This window comes from Monodon monoceros, unplaced genomic scaffold (genome assembly GCF_005190385.1).
Source record: "Monodon monoceros isolate NGI ecotype Baffin Bay Population unplaced genomic scaffold, NGI_Narwhal_1 Super_Scaffold_13, whole genome shotgun sequence".
Lineage (NCBI taxonomy): Eukaryota > Metazoa > Chordata > Mammalia > Artiodactyla > Monodontidae > Monodon > Monodon monoceros.
In genome coordinates this window covers 70,338,603-70,357,539 of record NW_021703769.1, presented here as the reverse complement: position 1 = coordinate 70,357,539, position 18,937 = coordinate 70,338,603, and the positions used below count along the sequence as shown (strand labels likewise).

Sequence of the window (18,937 nt, the reverse complement as noted above, 5' to 3'; positions counted from 1 at the left end):
AAATGCATTGTGACCTTGTGCAGGTCATGCTGCTGTGAAGGGCCTCAGTCTCCTGAAGGGATATGACAGATTGAGTTTTCTCAGCAAAGATTCCTCGAACTTGGGAGCCCACGACCAGGCTGGATAGTTACTAACCAGGACAGTCCGTTTTCCCGCCTTTTCCGCGCCCAGCAGCAGTCTTCCCTTACCCCTCCCAACCTCTACCCTGCACGCAGGCGCAGATCACGGCTTCTTATTTCCTTCCACCCGCGCCCCCTCAAAGCTTCCCCTAGCAACAAGCTCGGGCTCCGCGCTAAGGCGGGGCGAGCGCATGCGCTGCAGCCCTTTCCACCACCAGTTGTCGGACAGCGCGCTGGGCTCCTCCTTCTCCAAGACTAGCCCTGCTCCCCACCTCCTCCCACCCAGGGTCCGCGTGGCGGGGCGCGCGCGCACTCTGGCTGGGTTGCTGCCCAGCTCTCTGGCCGCATCCTTAAGGAGAGAGGGGCGGGGCTGTTTCCTTTGGGGCCCCGCCCCCTTGGCCCGGCGTCCATACCGCGCCTGCGCGCTCCCGCCCGGTCTCCATCTTGGAATTGGGAGGAAGAGGGAGAGGGAGACTGGGACGAGACCGGGGCTGTGATGCGGAGAGGCTGAGACTGAGAAGAGGAGAGGGGGAGAGGGCACGGGGACCGCCCTTAGCTACAGTCTTTCAGCTGTCCTCGGGAAAGAGAAGGGGAAAGGGAGGGGGCCGGGGCGGGAGTGGGGGCTGTCACCCTCGGACCCCGGCGTGAGAGGGGCCGTGCGGTCGGACGTCCTCGGGGTAGGCCCCCTGTCGGTGGCCGAAGACCTGGGGCTCAGTCCCCTCGGTCCCGAATTTCCGGGCCTGACCCCACGCTTCTCAAATATCCGGGTCTCAGCCCCTGAGATTCCAGATATCCGGGACTCGGGTCCCAACCTCTCTAAACCTGGGGCTCTGTTTCACAGGGTTTCAAATATCTGGGGTTCAGGACCCTGCGTGCACCAGTATCCGGGGTTCATTCCCCACGAGTTCAAATATCAGATTCGGCCTCCCCCTGTTCGAATATCTGGAGTTAAGACCCCACAATCAGAAATCCGGGACTCAGCAACTGTCGCCCTCGAGGAAAAGGAGGACTGGACCGCGAGGTCAGATCAGGTTGTCACCCCCTCCCCTCCAGGGGAGGCTTCCCGGGCCCGCCCCTTAGGAAGGGCGAAAGCCGAGGAAGAGGTGGCAAGGGGAAAGGTCTCCTTGCCCCTCTCCCTGCTTGGCAGAGCCGCTGGAGGACCCCAGGAGGAGGCGGAGGCGCTGGGGCACCATAGTGACCCCTACCAGGTGAGACACGGGCTGCAGGGGTGCGGGTCCCTGTGTCTAGCTTGAGAAGAGAGGGTGCTGCTTTCTGGGAAGCTGGGCCTGGGTAGGCTCTCTCCTCAGGATGGGGAAGCCTAGCTGGGCCAGTGGTCAGCCTCTGGCTAGCCTTGCCTTCTGCTGCCACCCTCTTCCCCTTCCTTTTCCCTTCATTATGTCTGGTTGATGAGGGACCTCAGGTGACAGGGTCTCTGATGTCACGGGGGTCACACCCTAAGGTGCTTGAGCTAATCAGATGGATTTGCACCCTTCTGGTTTTCTCCCTGTTCACTTTGCCCCTCACAGCTACCCCTTCATGATTGTAACTCTCTTTCCTCTGGGGTGTTAATTCCCATGCCTCTGGTCCCCATGGTGGGTCTGCTTATCTGTTTTTTAGGCATGGTCTGCTTGGGTTTCTTGTCCTTTCAAGGAAGTGTATATGTGCATTTGTGTTTAGGGGTGCTTGGCAGTACTTCCCCCAACTGTTGTTACCTTCCAGCCTCTTGCTGTGATGGTGTAAGTAATCTAATTAGTCAAGCGATTTATCATTTACAAAGTGCTCTACATCCATTCTCTCATTCATCTCCCCCCTCATTCATCTGGTGAGGGGGCTCTTTTACTGCCTTCTTCCCATTTTACAGTTGAGGCTATTGAGGCCCAGAGAGGTTGCCCAAGGTCACACAGCAGCAGAATAGGATTGGAACCCAGGTCCTTGAACAAGTCTTACCTGTGTTCCGTACCTGTCTCTTGTCATCTCTTTTCTTCTGTGCCTAGGTTTAGCCATGGGTCCAGAAGAGAATGGATTGGGGTGAGATTTAAGAATGGGAGAGAGAAGAGCTTCCTTTTTAGGAGGCCTATACTCAGAAGCTTTTCCTGATGGGAGGCTCTGGCCCCTGCCTTCTGCCTCATGGATTTTTCTCTCCACTGTGACCTTCATCTTTCCCCTCATCCCAGTCTTTGGCCTGGGTTCCTGAGAGGGCCATCTCTTGTGACAAATGATAGTGGTGTCTCTTAACAGTTAAAGCCAAGCTGCCGGGGGGTAGGATGATCCCCAAAGTATTAAAGCCTTGTCGTGGCGACTCTGGAGGCAGGGAAGGAAAAATCCATATGCTGAGTGTCTGCATGGTGTTCCTAAGTACGAGATCTCATTAAAAATTTCACAACAGCTCCACGCTGTAATCCGTTTTACTGAAGAGAAGACCAAGTGTAAGGAACTTACTCAAAGCCTTGTTGCTGTATATTGCAGATGAAATGCACTGGTAGTGAAGCTTAGGGCGGACAGGCTTGGGTTTCCTCGTCTGTAGAATGGAGGTAACGTTGTCCATTTTAGAAGGTGGTTATGATTTAGCACAGACCTTGGTAATCACTCAGATGTTTGGTGTTTGAGGAAGAGGCCCCTTGTGATGTTTTGCTGGCATCTCTTATATGTGACCTGGGGTCCTCAGTTGGCATTCTTGGTTGGGTGCAGGTAAAGAGGTCAAGAAGATTCCTTTGGCAAGCTGTGAGCACCTGCCTTTGTGTGTGGGTGTGTGGTGGGGGTGAGGGGTGCTTGGCAGGGTTGCTGGCAGAAGAATGGAGAAAGGGGCCTGCTTTGAGCGGCCTGGGAGCTGCTTGGGGCTGGGCTGAGGGCAATCAATCAATCTCCTAGGCTATTCTGAGCCCTCTGCACCCTGGGGGCCCACCAGAGAGTCAGGCTTACTCCTTGCCCTCCAGCTTCCAGTGGGGCTGAGGAGACAAAATTAACAACACAACAGGAAACAATGTGTGACAGAATATAATTACATGCTAAATTGTTAGGTGCTTTTAAGGAGCTAGAACTCTGCCCTGGGAGTTGAGCTCTGCTGAAAAACTCCTTTGTGCCTAAATTCCAACAAGTGCTTATCCAGGAGTTTGGCCTGGAATCCCCTTAGGAGGTCTTGGCTCTGATGTTCTGCTGGAGTTTTCAGTACATTTCTGGCTGGGTGCTCTAGGAGTTCTTCCCCCCAAGGGCTTGGGGTAGTCAGGGGAGGCTTCCTAGAGGAGGGGGCTGAGCTTGGGGTGAGTTGTTGAGAGAGTAATGAGTACACAGGCCTGACTGGAGAGGAGAAGATCCTGTTCTCTGACCTTGGAGAAGTCCTTCCTTTCTATGCCTCAGCGATCTCATCCATGAAATGGTGATCCTGATCTTGCCTTGCTTGTTTCATAGGGCTATTTTGAAAGCATAGTGGTAGAGGACCAGCTTTGGGCAAGTCACTTAACCCCTCTGAGTGCCTTTCCTCATCTGTAAAATAGGGGTAATAGTAACACCTCATAAGGTTGTGGTGAGGATTGAATGAGAGATAATGCATGTAAGGTGCTTACTGTATAAGCTTAATAAATGTTCTTTGTACTGCAAATGTCCTGTACCTGTGTGTGTTGGGTGTGCCGTTGGACTGGACAAGTAAGGCAGCCCAGATCGCAGGCCCCCAGAGCCAGACACCATTTCTATCTCTGTCCTTCCCATTCTCGATCTCCCGCTTGCCACAGTGTCCCTAGCCCTTTTTGAGAGTGAGTCTCCTGGCCCCTGTGGGCCAGTACCCACTTGTAACAATGGCCGGATTTCCACTGCCTCCGGCCTTGGCTGTTTCCTGCTCTCTTCCAGAGTGTGAGAGGTTGAGGGAGGAGGGGGCCTCAACACCAAGGGGAACAGGAAGGTACCTGGAAATATTTGGGGCGTGGGACTTGTGGGACAGGACGCTTGGGGATCTGGGGTTCTGGCTGGGAGGCAGAATCTTTTACTCTTGAGGCGAGATTTAGGGGCTGTAGGGAAGTGGAACTTGTTGAGGGCTGAGGGGTTGGTGAGGATGCTGAGCTCCCAGTCTTCCTTTAGTTTTAGGGACTCCAGAGACCCAGCCCTAGTGCAGTCGTTGCCAGGGCAACTTCATTTTTCTTTTTTCTTTTTTTTTGAGCTTTGATATTGTTCCTAATCTCCCCCTGCCCTTCCTTGGTAGTGCCTCCCCCTCATCGGAACTAGGGGAGGAGGGGCCCTTTCTCTCTCTGAGGGCCCCATCTTTGTTCTAAGAGTCCCATCTTTTCACCAGGTTAAGCCCCACTCTCAGGGCCCCCAGGGGCCACCATGCCAGCTGGGGGCCGGGCCGGGAGCCTGAAGGACCCTGATGTGGCTGAGCTCTTCTTCAAAGATGACCCGGAAAAGCTCTTCTCTGACCTCCGGGAAATTGGCCATGGCAGCTTTGGAGCTGTGTACTTTGTGAGTTGAGGCTTGGGAGGGTGGGGCAGGGACTGTCTTCCCGCTGTGGACCTCCAAACAGCCCTGTACACTATTCCACCACACCAGGCTTTCCTGCCCTCTCCTGCTGGGCCAGCAAGTCTTCCTGCTACCCAGTGCTCACTGGGGGCCTTCACTACCTTCTGGTCTGGTCCTCTAGGCCCGGGATGTCCGGAATAGTGAGGTGGTGGCCATCAAGAAGATGTCCTACAGTGGGAAGCAGTCAAATGAGGTAGGTCAGGCTTGACAGACTGGTAGGAGGCAGGGGACCCCAGGCTCAAGATGCAGGCTAAGTAAGCCTCTCCTCCCCTGACCTTCTCAGAAATGGCAGGACATCATCAAGGAGGTGCGGTTCCTACAGAAGCTCCGGCATCCCAATACCATTCAGTACCGGGGCTGTTACCTGAGGGAGCACACGGCTTGGGTGAGCTGGCCCCCTGACTCTGCCCTGATCTTTGTACTCAGTACTCAGGCCCATCCTTATCCTGGTCTAGTCTCTTAAGTGGGCCCTGTTCAGGGTGTTGTTGGGCAGATCATGGGAAGGAGGAAATCTTTCCCAACCTCTGCAGTCCTCAGACAAACTCATAAGCAGCACTGTGTGTCCAGAGGGAGAGGCTGAAGAATGACATAGACTATTAGCAGTTGAAAGGGGGCACATGGGCTGGGAGAGCTGGAGATTGAACGATGGGATTCAGATGGAGATGGTAGTGATGTCTTGGGCTCTTTCTAAGGGAGGCCCTGACTCCAGGGACTTACCCCCACCCTCTCGTTTCTCCCAGTTGTCGTTTCTCCCTGTTATTACCCTGGGACCATTGCTTGAGTAGAGGCTAGGCAAGGAGGCCCTCTGTTTTGGATCTCTCTCCAAGGGAGATAGGCCAGGGGTGGCCAGATCTGCTGATCTCTGACCCTTGACCCTTCCATAGCTGGTGATGGAGTATTGCCTGGGCTCAGCTTCTGACCTTCTAGAAGGTAAGTGATTCTTTGGCCAACAAGTGGGAGAAGGGAGAAGAGCAGAGAAGCCGTAGGGGAAGGGCTAAGGGAAGATAGTTCCCGTCCCACCCTTGGGCTCCCTCAGTTTGATGTTTTTCCCTTACTCCCCAGTGCACAAGAAGCCCCTTCAGGAGGTGGAGATTGCAGCTGTGACCCACGGGGCCCTTCAGGGCCTGGCTTATCTGCACTCCCACAACATGATCCATAGGTACAAGCAGTACTGACAATGGCTGGGAGGGGGTGCTCTTTACACCGCTCCTCATTCTCCTGGGCTCCAGTCTTCTTGGAAACTTGGTGCAAAAGCCCCTGCCCAGCCTTTCTGAGATGCATGTCTTATCCTTGTGCTTTGCCTTTGGCAGGGATGTGAAGGCTGGAAACATCCTGCTGTCAGAGCCAGGCTTGGTGAAACTGGGGGACTTCGGCTCCGCATCCATCATGGCACCCGCCAACTCCTTCGTGGGCACCCCATACTGGTGAGTGGGAGTGGTGGTGAATGGAGAGAGCTCCCGGGATGTTGGGAGCAGGAGTTGGCAGGGTCTGGGCGGGTGATTAGCCTCTCTCTCCTGACCGTTCTCCCAGGATGGCTCCAGAAGTGATCCTGGCAATGGATGAGGGGCAGTATGATGGCAAGGTGGATGTCTGGTCCTTGGGCATAACCTGCATCGAGCTGGGTAAGGACATTCTCCTCTTGGCTCCTTATCCTCTTTTCTCTCCACTCGTTTCTCTTTTTCTTACTATCCCCACACCATCCCATCCTCTGAGGCCTCCAAGCATCTGTCCATTTTGAGTCTACCCTTGATCCCCAGTACAGGCAGCTGTCAAATCCTGCCATTTCTTAGACCTAAAGATTTCATAACATTCATCTTTTCTTGTCCACTACTCTAGTTCTAAATCTTTTTGCGTGCCCACTGTGTGCCATGCACTGTGCTAGTAGGTTCTGGGGGTAGAGCAGTGAATGAGGTTCTTGCCCTCTTGGAGCTTACATTCAAGTTGAGGAAATAGGCATGTTTTCTTTCATTGTAAGAAAAGCTGAATGGAGAAGATACGGGAGCAGTACAACCAAAAAACAAGGTATTTGACCTAGTTAGGGGCTGAGGAAGGTCTCCTTGTAGCAGAGATGTCTAAACAACCACAAGACAAATAAATAGGTAGCTTTGAAAGACTGTAGGGAAAAGTATTCCAGACAGAGGAGCATGCCTGGGGAGCTGAGACTAGCCTCAGTTGTTTGGAATATTGCATGTGTTAACGAAGAACAGTGAGTGATAAGGCCAGAGAGTTAGGCTCAGTGAGTTCACGAGGTCTTGAAGCCATGTTGAGGTTCTCATCTCTGCCAGCCAATGCTATTGAAACAACTGTTTTAGTGAGATAATGTTTGTAAAGCCCCCAACACGGTGCCAGGCACAAAATAGTTGCCCAAGAAAGAGATGTTATCAGTTACTCTTTCCAACAGTTTCCTGCAGTGATCTCTCCCACTGCCAGTCTCTTCTTCCTTCCAGTCTCTTTTACATCAGAGAGATGTGCTGTTGTTTTCTCTTCTCCTCAGAGCCGTCAGTGGCTCCCCATTGCCTTCAAGACTGAAGCCATCCCCATCCTTGTTTCCACCAAGCTAAAGGCTCTGCTTCCTAAAGGCTGGCTTTCCTCTTAACAAGTTCTGAATTTTTCCTCTTAATTACCTTTGTTTGTATTGTTTCCTGTGCCCAAGGTTGGAGATTTGGACTTGCCTTTCCCTCCATCTACACATGTCTACATTTACCATTTAAGGCCATGACCAGATAGGCAATGGAAATATGTGAAGCAGGCCAGGTATAAGAAAACTCTAGAGCTGTCCATTTTATTCCTAGTTTTTGGTAGAGACATGGGTGCAGGGAACTATTTCTCTACTATTGAAAAAACCCATCAATCTTTATTATAAATCGCAACGGATAGCCAGTATCAGGGAAGCAATATGGAGGAGACTACAGCAAACCGGAGGTTGCTGTTCCCACCTGAAGAGGGCAGCTGTTGCTTAGCTCCAGCCCATTGTTATGCAGGAATGTAGGCTCCATTTCACCAGATCTCAGTTTTTAAGAGAAACTGGAAATTTAGGTTATTATTTCATTATTATTATCAGAATTTAAAAATCACTGTTTAGGCGAAAACCAAAACCAACACAAAGCATTTGTCTGGGCCACAAGGGGCTTCTAGTTTGTGACTTCTGATCTGAGGCCTGCCTCCAATATCCCTTTTTCCAAAATAGCTTCCCTGAATCCCCTGCGAATGTACCAGTTTGAAGTCCCACCACACACCCCGCTTCCCAGCCATTTACCTGTTTTCCTCTTGTGCCAATTAGCACTTTGAACTTGATGCTATTTGTTCAATCCTATTTAATCTTCCCTGTTAGACTGGAAGTTCCTTGAGGACAGGGCCTGTCTATTGTTTTTCATCTTTCCCGTAATACTTAAGCGAGTTTTTTGCTCTGATTTGGCACCTAATAAATATTAGTTGGGTCGGCAACTGAATGTGCTTTCTTCTGCCTTCATTCGTGCTTTTGCATGTGTTATTTTCTTTGATACCTATTCCACCCATGTGCAGTGGAGAGGATGCGTGCTGCGTCTTACAGAGGAAGGATTAATTGAGATTATGGGAATTGCTCAGGGTCATGGAGTGAGGAAGTCAGGGAGCTGGGGTGTGAGCCCAAATCTTCTGATTTCCATTCCAGTCTCCTCTGCCCACCTGCCACCTCTCACCTTCTCCCCCTTGACCTTTCTCTGTAGCGGAACGGAAACCACCGCTGTTTAACATGAATGCGATGAGTGCCTTATACCACATTGCACAGAACGAGTCCCCCGTGCTCCAGTCAGGACACTGGTGAGGACTGGGATTCCTGGGCCCAGGGGTTAGGCCATAGGGGTAAGGCTGCCTGGCTCACGCCCTCCCCACCCTTCCCCTGCTGTGACTTCTAGGTCTGAGTACTTCCGGAATTTTGTCGACTCCTGCCTTCAGAAAATCCCTCAAGACAGACCAACCTCAGAGGTTCTTCTGAAGGTGAGGGCTCACTGGCCTAGCATTCTCCTAGAACTGTAGCTTGTTGGAGCCACAGAAACCCCTCAGTGAAATTAGTGATTCCTGATTCTTCCTCCACTGAGAACTTCATTTATGAATTCCCACCCCCATCCCCAGTGCCCAGTGGACTCTGTGTTTTGCAAGATTTTGTCTACCAGATTGCCTTTATTTATTAAGTAATCATTTGTTTTCCCGTCTTTTATTAATCAAAGATATATATAATTGCCAGCCAGAATTTCTGGCCAGTGTGCAATAACCAGGGTTACCACACCAATCTGATGTAATTCAAGCCAAAAGCCTGTGTAGCCTTGTCATGGGGAAATGTATGATTTCCCTTAGGGGTTTTTTGAGTTATCAAAAGTAGAGGGGCCCCCATTCCCTTCAGAGATCCATAGGGGCCTAAGGACCCCTAGTTGGACACTGACTTAGATTGTCTACCCTGACCTACTTGTTTTATAATTGTGGGATGCTTTGAGAGGCCCAGAGAGGCCTCATGACGTGTCCAGGGGCACAGAGCACTTTGATAGAAGACCTGGACTAGAATCCAGATCTCCTGGCTGTTCTTGCCTGTCAGCCATGCCTGGAGGAACAGGAGACTGTGTGGGGAGTAGAGACGGGGTGGTAAAAATTAATGTGGGAGGAGGGGTTGGGACAAGGCCAGCATCAACCTGTGGTGGGCATGGGCCCCAGGGGAGTGCCTCAGGCCAGAGGGAATGCCAAGATCCATGGGATATGGGATGCGGGAGGTGCTTGGCGGCAGGCCTCAGTGCTCTCTTCCCCCAGCACCGCTTTGTGCTCCGGGAGCGGCCACCCACAGTCATCATGGACTTAATCCAGAGGACCAAGGATGCTGTTCGGGAGCTGGACAATCTGCAGTACCGCAAAATGAAGAAGATACTGTTCCAAGAGGCACCCAATGGCCCTGGCGCTGAGGCCCCAGAGGAGGAGGAGGTGACCCGGCTTGCCCTGCCACCCTTCTTCACCACCATGTTGTGCTTGCCTCCTAGCGGTTGCTTGGCGCCCCTCCCCACCCTTCTCCATACCCCCTGTCTCTTTGTGCTACCTCCGTATGCACATCCCTTGTCCTTCCCCTTCCCTGCCCAACAGCCTGTGTCCTGTCCACAGGAGGCAGAGCCCTACATGCACCGGGCCGGGACGCTGACCAGTCTAGAGAGTAGCCATTCAGTGCCCAGCATGTCCATCAGCGCCTCCAGCCAGAGCAGTTCAGTCAACAGCCTAGCAGATGCCTCTGACAATGAGGAGGAGGAAGAGGAGGAGGAGGAGGAGGAGGAGGAGGAAGAAGGCCCTGAAGCCCGGGAGATGGCCATGATGCAGGAGGGCGAGCACACAGTCACTTCCCACAGCTCCATCATCCACCGGCTGCCGGTATGCAGCTCACCCTGAGTAGGCCTGACAGCGGCAGGGCTGAGCCCCAGCTCTCCTTCTCAGGAATCACCTTGGTTCCCTGCTCCCCCTCCCATGTGTGACTGCTCCTTCTCTAAGTCTGCCTGGGTCTCCAGGGAACTCCCTGTGGGCCCATTGACCTCTGAGCCTTGGGCATTCCTTCCATCTTCCCTTCCTCTAGGGCTCTGACAACCTCTATGATGACCCCTACCAGCCAGAGATGACCCCAGGCCCTCTCCAGCCACCTGCAGCCCCGGCTCCCACATCCACCACCTCTTCTGCCCGCCGACGGGCCTACTGCCGCAACCGGGACCATTTTGCCACCATCCGTACTGCCTCCCTGGTAAGTGCAGCCATCCTGGATGCCCCAGACTGTCTAAGTCCAGAAATGACATATGATTAAGTCCAGATTCCACCCTCACTTTGTGTTGCTGTCTCTTGCCTTCTCACCTCGACCGTCTCACCTAAACCCTCCCCTCTCCCCTCCCTTCTCCCAATAGACTGTTTTGGTCACATTGCCCAGCTCGTACTCCATTTTTGTGGCTGGACTTAAATAGCATCTCCTGGCATGCCTTCCCAGGCTCCTGGCCAGCCAGGTGCTTCATATCCTGTGCTGTGGTACTCCTGAACAGCATGATGACAGGTTTGCTGGATTCTGTGCCCCTAGAGGGCAGAGATGGTGTACAGGTACCTGCCTGTGCCAGTAATTGGCTTTCAGGCCCACACACATCCCTGTATTTAATCCTTCCAGCTCTTCTGGGAGGGTGAGGGTATGATCCCATTTGTGAGATGAAACAGCTGTGACTCAGGGGGGGCTACCTTTGGTGCTTCCCAAATTCTGTAACCAGGACCTTGGTCCTCTCTTAAAGTCACAGCGATGTTTTTCTCAGTTCATAGGAAAAGGGGTATACTTTTCCTAAAACATAGTTTTTCGTCTGTACTTTTAATAAACTTTTAGATTACATTCCTGTTCAGCTGTAAGCTTTGATGGTCCCCTTGGAGGCCACTGGTTGGTCTAGTATGTTCTTGTAGCCTCTGCTTATGGCTGGTTGTTCTTTTAGGACAACTCTTCAGACCCTGTGATGCTTGGTGCTTTGTGGTACTGTGTAGAGAGGTCTGTGATCTCCAGGGTTTTGGCCACCTGGACTAGTTTGGGGTACATTGACGTAGCCCCTTGACAGTGGGATCTGAGCTCAAACTTCAGATGAGGACATCCAGGCCCAGTGTTCTTGTTATTCCAGTGTCCCATGGTCCATATTCTGGCTCCGTATCTGAGCTGTAAAGGGTCTTCAGTGTTTGCTGAAGGGGAAGGAACCATCACTTACTGGTTCAGAGTGTTCTAGACACTATTATATAGGTATCAAAGTTAACCTCCCCAGCCCCCTGTGAGGAGGTGTTATTGTCCCATTTAATAGAGCTAAGGCTTAGCAGCATTAACTTGCTTGAGGTCACATGGTTAGTAAGTGGCAGAGCTGGGATCTGGTCCCAGGTCTGTCTGATTCTTTTATTCTTTTGAATTAATCTGAATTGTTCCTACTTTTATGCAAAACCCTGTGCTCAGCACCTTTTCTTGTTTCATTGAGTCTCATCAACCTCTGAAGGAGATATCTCCGTGATCCAGTTGAGGTGGCAGGCTCAGAGAGGTTAAGTGTGAGGAAGATATCAAATGAGAATTAAACCCATAAGGCTAACACTCAACGTTCTTCCCCCATAGAGCACGAAGACTATGTGTGTTAATAAAATGGGGGCCAGGGCTGCGCCCCACTTCTCATCCTTTCTCCCGCCCCCAGGTCAGCCGTCAGATCCAGGAGCATGAGCAGGACTCAGCCCTGCGGGAGCAGCTGAGTGGCTATAAGCGGATGCGACGACAGCACCAGAAACAGCTGCTGGCATTGGAGTCGAGGTTGAGGGGTGAGCGTGAGGAGCACAGTGCGCGGCTGCAGCGGGAGCTCGAGGCGCAGCGGGCTGGCTTTGGGGCTGAGGCCGAAAAGCTGTCAAGGCGGCACCAGGCTATCGGTGAGAAGGAGGCGCGAGCTGCCCAGGCTGAGGAGCGTAAGTTCCAGCAGCACATCCTCGGGCAGCAGAAGAAGGAGCTGGCTGCCCTGCTGGAGGCGCAGAAGCGAACCTACAAACTTCGGAAGGAGCAGCTGAAGGAGGTGGGATAGGGCTGCAGCAGTGGGTGGGGTTGGTGGAGGGTGAGGCGGGCCCTGACCTCCTTGCTCTCCTGCTGCCCTTTCCTAGGAGCTCCAGGAGAACCCCAGCACACCCAAGCGGGAGAAGGCTGAGTGGCTTTTGCGGCAGAAGGAGCAGCTACAGCAGTGCCAGGCGGAGGAGGAGGCTGGACTGCTGCGGCGGCAGCGCCAGTACTTTGAGCTGCAGTGTCGCCAGTACAAGCGCAAGATGCTGCTGGCTCGTCACAGCCTGGACCAGGACCTGCTTCGAGAGGTAGGCCACCCCCTCCCTGTTCCCCTCCCAGATCCCAGGCACCTACCCTTTTCCATTTGCCTCACTTGTGGTTGTCTTTCCCATCTGCCCTCATTCGTGTCACAGCTCGGCTTCTCTTCAACACCTCTTTCGCTTCTCGTGCCCACTAGACCCTGCTAGAGTTCCCAGGCCAGCTAGGAGCTTGGCTCCCTTACACCTCTCATCTACACCCCTCATCTCCCCACCCTCGGCTCCCTCTGCCAAGGAGTCCTGGGCCTCTCACTTCCTTGACACCAACAAGGCTTTCTGACCAGTTTCTGGGCCCTGCCTCCCTTTTGCCTCAGGACTTGAACAAGAAACAGACACAGAAGGACTTGGAGTGTGCATTGCTGCTACGGCAGCATGAGGCCACACGGGAGCTGGAGCTACGGCAGCTCCAGGCCGTACAGCGCACACGGGCTGAGCTCACCCGCCTGCAGCACCAGACGGAGCTGGGCAACCAGCTGGAGTACAATAAGCGGCGTGAGCAAGAGTTGCGGCAGAAGCATGCGGCCCAGGTTCGCCAGCAGCCCAAGAGCCTCAAAGTACGTGCAGGCCAGCGTCCCCTGGGCCTCCCGCTCCCCATTCCTGGGGCTCTGGGACCACCTAACACAGGCACCCCTAGAGAAGAGCAGTCCTGCTCATCTGGCCAGGAGGCAGACCAAAGAATTCTGGGAGAGGAGGAGGAAGCAGTTCCAGAGAGAAGGATTCTGGGGAAGGAAGGGGCTGCCTTGGAGCCAGAGGAGCAGAGGATATTGGGGGAAGAGTCAGGAACCCCTAGTCCCAGTCCACAGAATCATAGGAGTTTGGTTGATGAGGAAGTTTGGGGGCTACCTGAGCAGGAGATAGAGGAGCTTAGAATTCCATCCCCGGCACCCCAGGAGAGGAGCATTGTGGGCCAGGAGGCATCCGGGGAATGGAGGTTGTGGGGGAAGGAGGATGGTAGCCTCTTGGATGAGGAGTTTGAGCTTGGCTGGGTCCAGGGTCCAACACTGACCCCAGTCCCTGAGGAGGAGGAGGAAGAGGAGGAGGGTGCTCCATTTAGGACCCCGAGGGATTCTGGAGATGGCTGTCCCTCACCAGACATCCCCCCTGAACCCCCTCCAACACATCTGAGGCCCAGCCCTACTAGCCAGCTCCCTGGACTCCTGTCCCATGGCCTCTTGGCTGGACTCTCCTTTGCAGTGGGGTCCTCCTCTGGCCTCTTGCCCCTACTACTTCTGCTGCTGCTCCCACTGCTGGCGGCCCAGGGTGGGGGTGGCCTGCAGGCAGCCCTGCTGGCCCTTGAGGTGGGGCTGGTGGGCCTGGGGGCCTCCTACCTACTGCTTTGTACAGCTCTGCACCTGCCCCCCAGTCTATTCCTACTCCTGGCTCAGGGCACCGCACTGGGGGCCGTCCTCAGTCTGAGCTGGCGCCGAGGTCTTATGGGTGTCCCTCTGGGCCTTGGGGCTGCCTGGCTCCTAGCCTGGCCAGGCTTGGCTCTACCTCTGGCAGCTCTGGCAGCTGGGGGCAAATGGGTGCGGCAGCAGGGCCCTCGGATGCGCCGGGGCATCTCTCGACTCTGGTTGCGCGCTCTGCTGCGTCTGTCGCCCATGGCCTTCAGGGCCCTACAGGGCTGTGGGGCTGTGGGGGATCGGGGCCTATTTGCACTCTACCCCAAGACCAACAAGGATGGCTTCCGCAGCCGTCTGCCTGTCCCTGGGCCCCGGCGGGGTAATCCTCGCACTGCCCGACACCCACTAGCCCTGTTGGCAAGGTTTTGGGCCCTGTGCAAGGGCTGGAACTGGCGCCTGGCACGGGCCAGCCAAGGTTTAGCCACCCGCTTGCCCCCCTGGGCCATCCACACACTGGCCAGTTGGGGCCTGCTTCGGGGTGAGCGGCCCAGCCGTATCCCCCGGCTGCTACCACGCAGCCAGCGCCGGCTAGGCCCCCCTGCCTCCCACCAACCACCACCAGAGACTCTAGCTGGGCGGAGATCCCGAACCCGCCAGTCCCGGGCCCTGCCTCCCTGGAGGTAACCAACTCTAGCTTCTCCCCAGCCCAAATCTAGAGCATTGAGCACTTTATCTCCCACTACTCAGTGAAGTTTCTCCAGTCCCAGACCTCTCCTCCCTTTCACCACTCCTTCCTCGGTATGCTTCCCCACCTCACCCCTAGCCCTTTGGGCCTCTAGACAGGCAGCCTCCCCCGCCGTGGAGCCCGGAGGTTCTATTTTGTGTTCTCCTGATGCTCCCCCCACACCCTAAGTTATTGCTGCTCTCCCACTGTGTGTGCTCACCCTCACCCTCACCGACTCAGGCCTGGGGCCAGGGGTGGCAGTGGGTGGGAAGAGTCATGTTTTTTTTTTCTCTCTTTGATTTTGTTTTTCTGTCTCCCTTCCAACCTGTCCCCTTTCCCCCACCAAAAAAAGAAAAAGACAAACACAAATAAAATATCTGAGCGGAACTGTACCTTTGGCCCAGGCTGCCTCTGTCTGCTTTGTCCTGCCGCCTAGCCTCCCCGGTATGCCCCCAATCTGGACCCTTGGCCCCCAGTTCCATGACCTCTTCACCCCATCTACGTTATCTCAACCCCTTTCACTCCTCAGCCTCATCCTCTCTACCTTCATAGCTTCGTTGCACCATGACCACCACCAGTTCAGGGGTCTGGGCCCCTGTTGAGCTTCTCCAGAACTTCTTGGTCCCACAGTTCCCCTGTTTGTGGATTCCTCCCCGAGAGTCCTCAGGTTCTGGGTCCTTTTGTCCTCATTCACTGCCTTTCCTCCCAACCCACTCCCTACGTGGTTGCCTTCTGTCTGGGAGCTGAGTTTCTCTCCTGGCATCAGGCATTACCCTAGAGGGCTGGGGGGATGGCACTGCAAACCGTCCACAGTAGGGGGTGGTGAGTTTGGGGGCCCAGACAGTGTGGGGGCTGCGGAAATGGGGTTGGTTGTGGGCTTGGAGTGGGAGCTGAGTATACAAGGGGCCGGGCTGGAATGTGGATATCTGGTCAGGGTGGCAGCTGCTGGCCTGTTGAACTTGTCGGGCCCTTTCTGGCCACCTCCTTTGCCCCTTTCCCTTATGTGGCCCGAGATGGGGCCACCCATCTTATCCATTTCTTAGCTTGGTGCTTATCCTTCCCTCCCTCCCACCCTGAGGTGATGAACCTGGGACTCCCTCTGTCTTTCCTCAGCTGTGTTGCTGTCTTCCATGTGTGTGTTGAGTGACTTGGTTTTCTCACTTGTTCATATTCTGTATCTGCTCACAGGCGTCTATCTCTAGGTTGTATTTTCTCCCTCTTTGCATGGTCAAAGCTTCTTGTGTGCACTCAGTCCTCTCAAGATTCTCAGTTCCCTGTCCATGAACTCTCCTGCTGTTTCTTGTGAGTTTTCCACCCAACTCTGTGAACGTGCTCTTGGAAGATGTCTTGTTTTCTTTGCATCTCTTGCCCATTGAGAATCTTCCTGATCTCTCTCAACACAATCCCATCTCTCCATGTCTGTCTGTATACAGCTCCCCCCGCCCCCTCTGTCTAACATGTTTTCTGTTTCTCTCCCTCTTCTTGTCTCTGCTTCTGTCTCCTCTCCTCCTCTCTTTCTTCTCCCTTTCCCCTGGTTGTTCCTCCTCCTCCTCCCCCCTGCCCCCATCTCCCCTTGGTCCGTCCACTGCATAGTCTAAGGAGCTGCAGATCAAGAAGCAGTTCCAGGAGACGTGTAAGATCCAGACTCGGCAGTACAAGGCTCTGCGGGCACACTTGCTGGAGACCACGCCCAAAGCTCAGCACAAGAGCCTCCTTAAGCGGCTCAAGGAAGAACAGACCCGCAAGCTGGCAATCCTAGCTGAGCAGTACGACCAGTCCATCTCAGAGATGCTCAGCTCACAGGCGGTGAGGCCTGGGGTCCAGGGAGGGAGCGTGGTGGAGGTTGGCCTTTGTATTTCCAGCTTAGCTGTGGGCACTGCAGGTGGGGGGTGTAGACAGAGATAGGGCTTTTCGCTCTTGGGAAACTCAGATATTCTTTCACTGCTGGTATTCTCTGCAATGGTTTTACTATTTCTCTTAAGTATTTTCTTAAGGTCTTGACAAAGCCAGCCTGCCTACTCCACCCAAGAACCACCAAGAAAAGAGTGGCTGTAATTTTTTCCTGGGCCTGAGTTAGTTTAATCTGTGAACAGGGAACAAATAAAAATGATTGTGGCCCTCAGGCCAATTTGCTCAGACTTCTGGAGGATTTTGAAGTTTGCTGTTCTAAAAGTGATCACACATCACACTGGAATAGGCCACTTAAAATAACACTGTAAAAAGTAAAAGTGTTCTTATTCATTGCCGTTCCCTCACCTAACCCACCTCTCAGAGGTAACTGTTGTTAACAATTAATTGTATTTTAGATTTTTTCCTATGCATATTTAGAAAATTATATAAAAATTTTAAACAAAAGTGGAATCATACTTTATATACTGGTCTCTAACTTCTTTTTCCACCTTGTATTTCTTGGACATCTTTCCATGTCAGTACACATATCTCATTTTTTAAGAGCATAGAGTTTTCCATGGTATGGATGTACCATAATTTATTTAACCCATCCCTTATTGGTGGACATTTAGGTTGTTTCCAGTATTTTGCTATTACAACGCTTCAGTGAACACCTTCGAGCACATGTGCAAGTATACCTGGGGGATAAATTCCTGGAAGTGTAATTGCTGTGTCACAGGGTATGACGACCTTTCATTTTGATAGATGTTGAGACTGGCTGCTTCTTGAAACCTGAGGGCCCAGGCCTGCTGGGGCAGGGGAGGATTGTGGGGGTAGGGGAGGAGGCCCCGAAAACTTGCTCTACCTAATCTCTAGCTGCGGCTTGATGAGACCCAGGAGGCAGAGTTCCAGGCCCTTCGGCAGCAGCTTCAACAGGAGCTGGAGCTGCTCAATGCTTACCAGAGCAAGATCAAGATCCGCACGGAGAGTCAACACGAGAGGGAGCTGCGGGAGCTGGAGCAGAGAGTAGCTCTGAGGCGGGCACTGCTGGAGCAGCGGGTAAGAGGGCTGGGCTTCCAGGATGGGGTGGGGAGGGCAGCCCCCACCCCGGACCCTCTGACCTCTATTCTGGGTGCCTCAGGTGGAAGAGGAGCTGCTGGCCCTGCAGACGGGGCGCTCTGAGCGAATCCGGAGTTTGCTCGAGCGGCAGGCCCGTGAGATCGAGGCTTTCGATGCTGAGAGCATGAGGCTGGGCTTCTCCAGTATGGCTCTGGGGGGCATCCCAGCTGAGGCTGCTGCCCAGGGCTATCCTGCTCCACCCCCTGCCCCCGCCTGGCCCTCCCGTCCTGTTCCCCGTTCAGGGGCGCACTGGAGCCATGGCCCTCCTCCACCAGGCATGCCCCCCCCAGCCTGGCGTCAGCCCTCTCTCCTGGCTCCCCCGGGTCCCCCAAGCTGGCTGGGGCCCCCAGCACAGAGTGGGACACCCCGTGGTGGAGCCCTGCTGCTGCTAAGAAACAGCCCCCAGCCCCTGCGACGAGCAGCCTCGGGGGGCAGTGGCAGTGACAATGTGGGCCCACCTGCTGCTGCAGTGCCTGGGCCTCTGAGCCGCAGCACCAGTGTCGCTTCCCACATCCTCAATGGTTCCTCCCACTTCTATTCCTGAAGTACAAGGTGGATAAGCCGATGAATGAGGCAGGGGTGGGTGGAGCCTGATCCTGGAGGGCTGTAAGCCTGAGGTCCATCCAAGGGTGAGGGACAGGAAGTTGGCTCCAGCTCCCCTCAGACCTTATCTCATGAGCTTCTTGGGCTGGCCAGTGGCCCAAGGCCAGCTTGGGCATAGGTGCCTCAAGGCTGACCAGGAGCCCCTGCCTCCCCACCATGGTGCCAGGGTTTCTCTCCATCACGGCCTCGGGAAAGGAGGGAGATATGCGTGTCAAATATTCATCTAGTCCCCTGGGGGAGGGGAAGGGTGGGTCTAGATATATTATATAAAGCGAACTATACTACGCCCTGGAATGGGGCCATGGACTTGGGGACGCCAGGCCCCCCAGACCTGAGATGTGACAGAGCAGGTCTGGGGCCTGGGGTGGGGAGAACGGGAGGAAAAGTTCTTCCTGAAAGAAAGATCAGGATGGGGTCTTGGGGGTCAGGATGCCTGGGTCTCTCCATTCCCCTGTTGCTGTCTGACGTCCTGTGCCGTCTTGTCCTTTATCCTTTTTTTTTTTTTTTTTAAATTGAGATTTGAGCTGGGGCAGGGGAACAAAATAAGAACCTTAGAAGGGGCTGCTCCCAGGCCTGGGGGCAGTCATGAGAGCCCCTCCCAGCTACGGGGCTGGCACAGAGCCCCATGGCAAGCTTTTAATAAACTGTTGGTTATTCTAACAGATCCCAGGACTCACCTTTTCTGTCTAAGGTGTATGTTAAGGAATGTTCAGTGGCAGGTGATAGTGTTACTTGTATTTAAAGAGAACTCCCTGGGCTGTGTAACTAAAAATTTCAGTGACTTT

General features: G+C 54.0%; 2 protein-coding genes across 8 annotated transcripts; both read left to right on the top strand.

Moving 5' to 3' along the window:
• The first annotated feature begins 66 nt into the window (after positions 1-66).
• Positions 67-18,813, top strand: TAOK2 (TAO kinase 2). 7 transcript variants are annotated; one of them, XM_029219434.1, is made up of 19 exons: positions 556-1,327; positions 4,399-4,565; positions 4,744-4,815; positions 4,906-5,007; positions 5,507-5,552; positions 5,685-5,781; positions 5,933-6,046; positions 6,153-6,244; positions 8,327-8,420; positions 8,516-8,597; positions 9,399-9,566; positions 9,741-10,001; positions 10,201-10,362; positions 11,810-12,175; positions 12,261-12,464; positions 12,788-13,027; positions 16,134-16,346; positions 17,063-17,170; positions 17,307-17,489. In XM_029219434.1, the coding sequence occupies exons 2-18, from the start codon at positions 4,434-4,436 to the stop codon at positions 17,153-17,155; spliced, it is 2,538 nt and encodes an 845-aa protein (XP_029075267.1). In that variant the 5' UTR covers positions 556-1,327; positions 4,399-4,433; the 3' UTR covers positions 17,156-17,170; positions 17,307-17,489. The 7 variants fall into 7 exon arrangements, 6 of the variants coding, with proteins under 6 accessions (XP_029075261.1, XP_029075267.1, XP_029075266.1 ...); XM_029219432.1 differs by lacking the exon at positions 17,063-17,170 and adding an exon at positions 17,572-18,813 and having other exon boundaries at positions 872-1,327; XR_003793000.1 differs by having other exon boundaries at positions 16,134-17,170; positions 17,307-17,442.
• LOC114894326 lies at positions 311-2,119 on the top strand. The gene is made up of 3 exons (XM_029220857.1): positions 311-406; positions 626-1,327; positions 2,114-2,119. Exons 1-3 carry the CDS (start codon positions 311-313, stop codon positions 2,117-2,119), a joined length of 804 nt encoding a protein of 267 aa, XP_029076690.1.
• Positions 18,814-18,937: the final 124 nt, after the last annotated feature.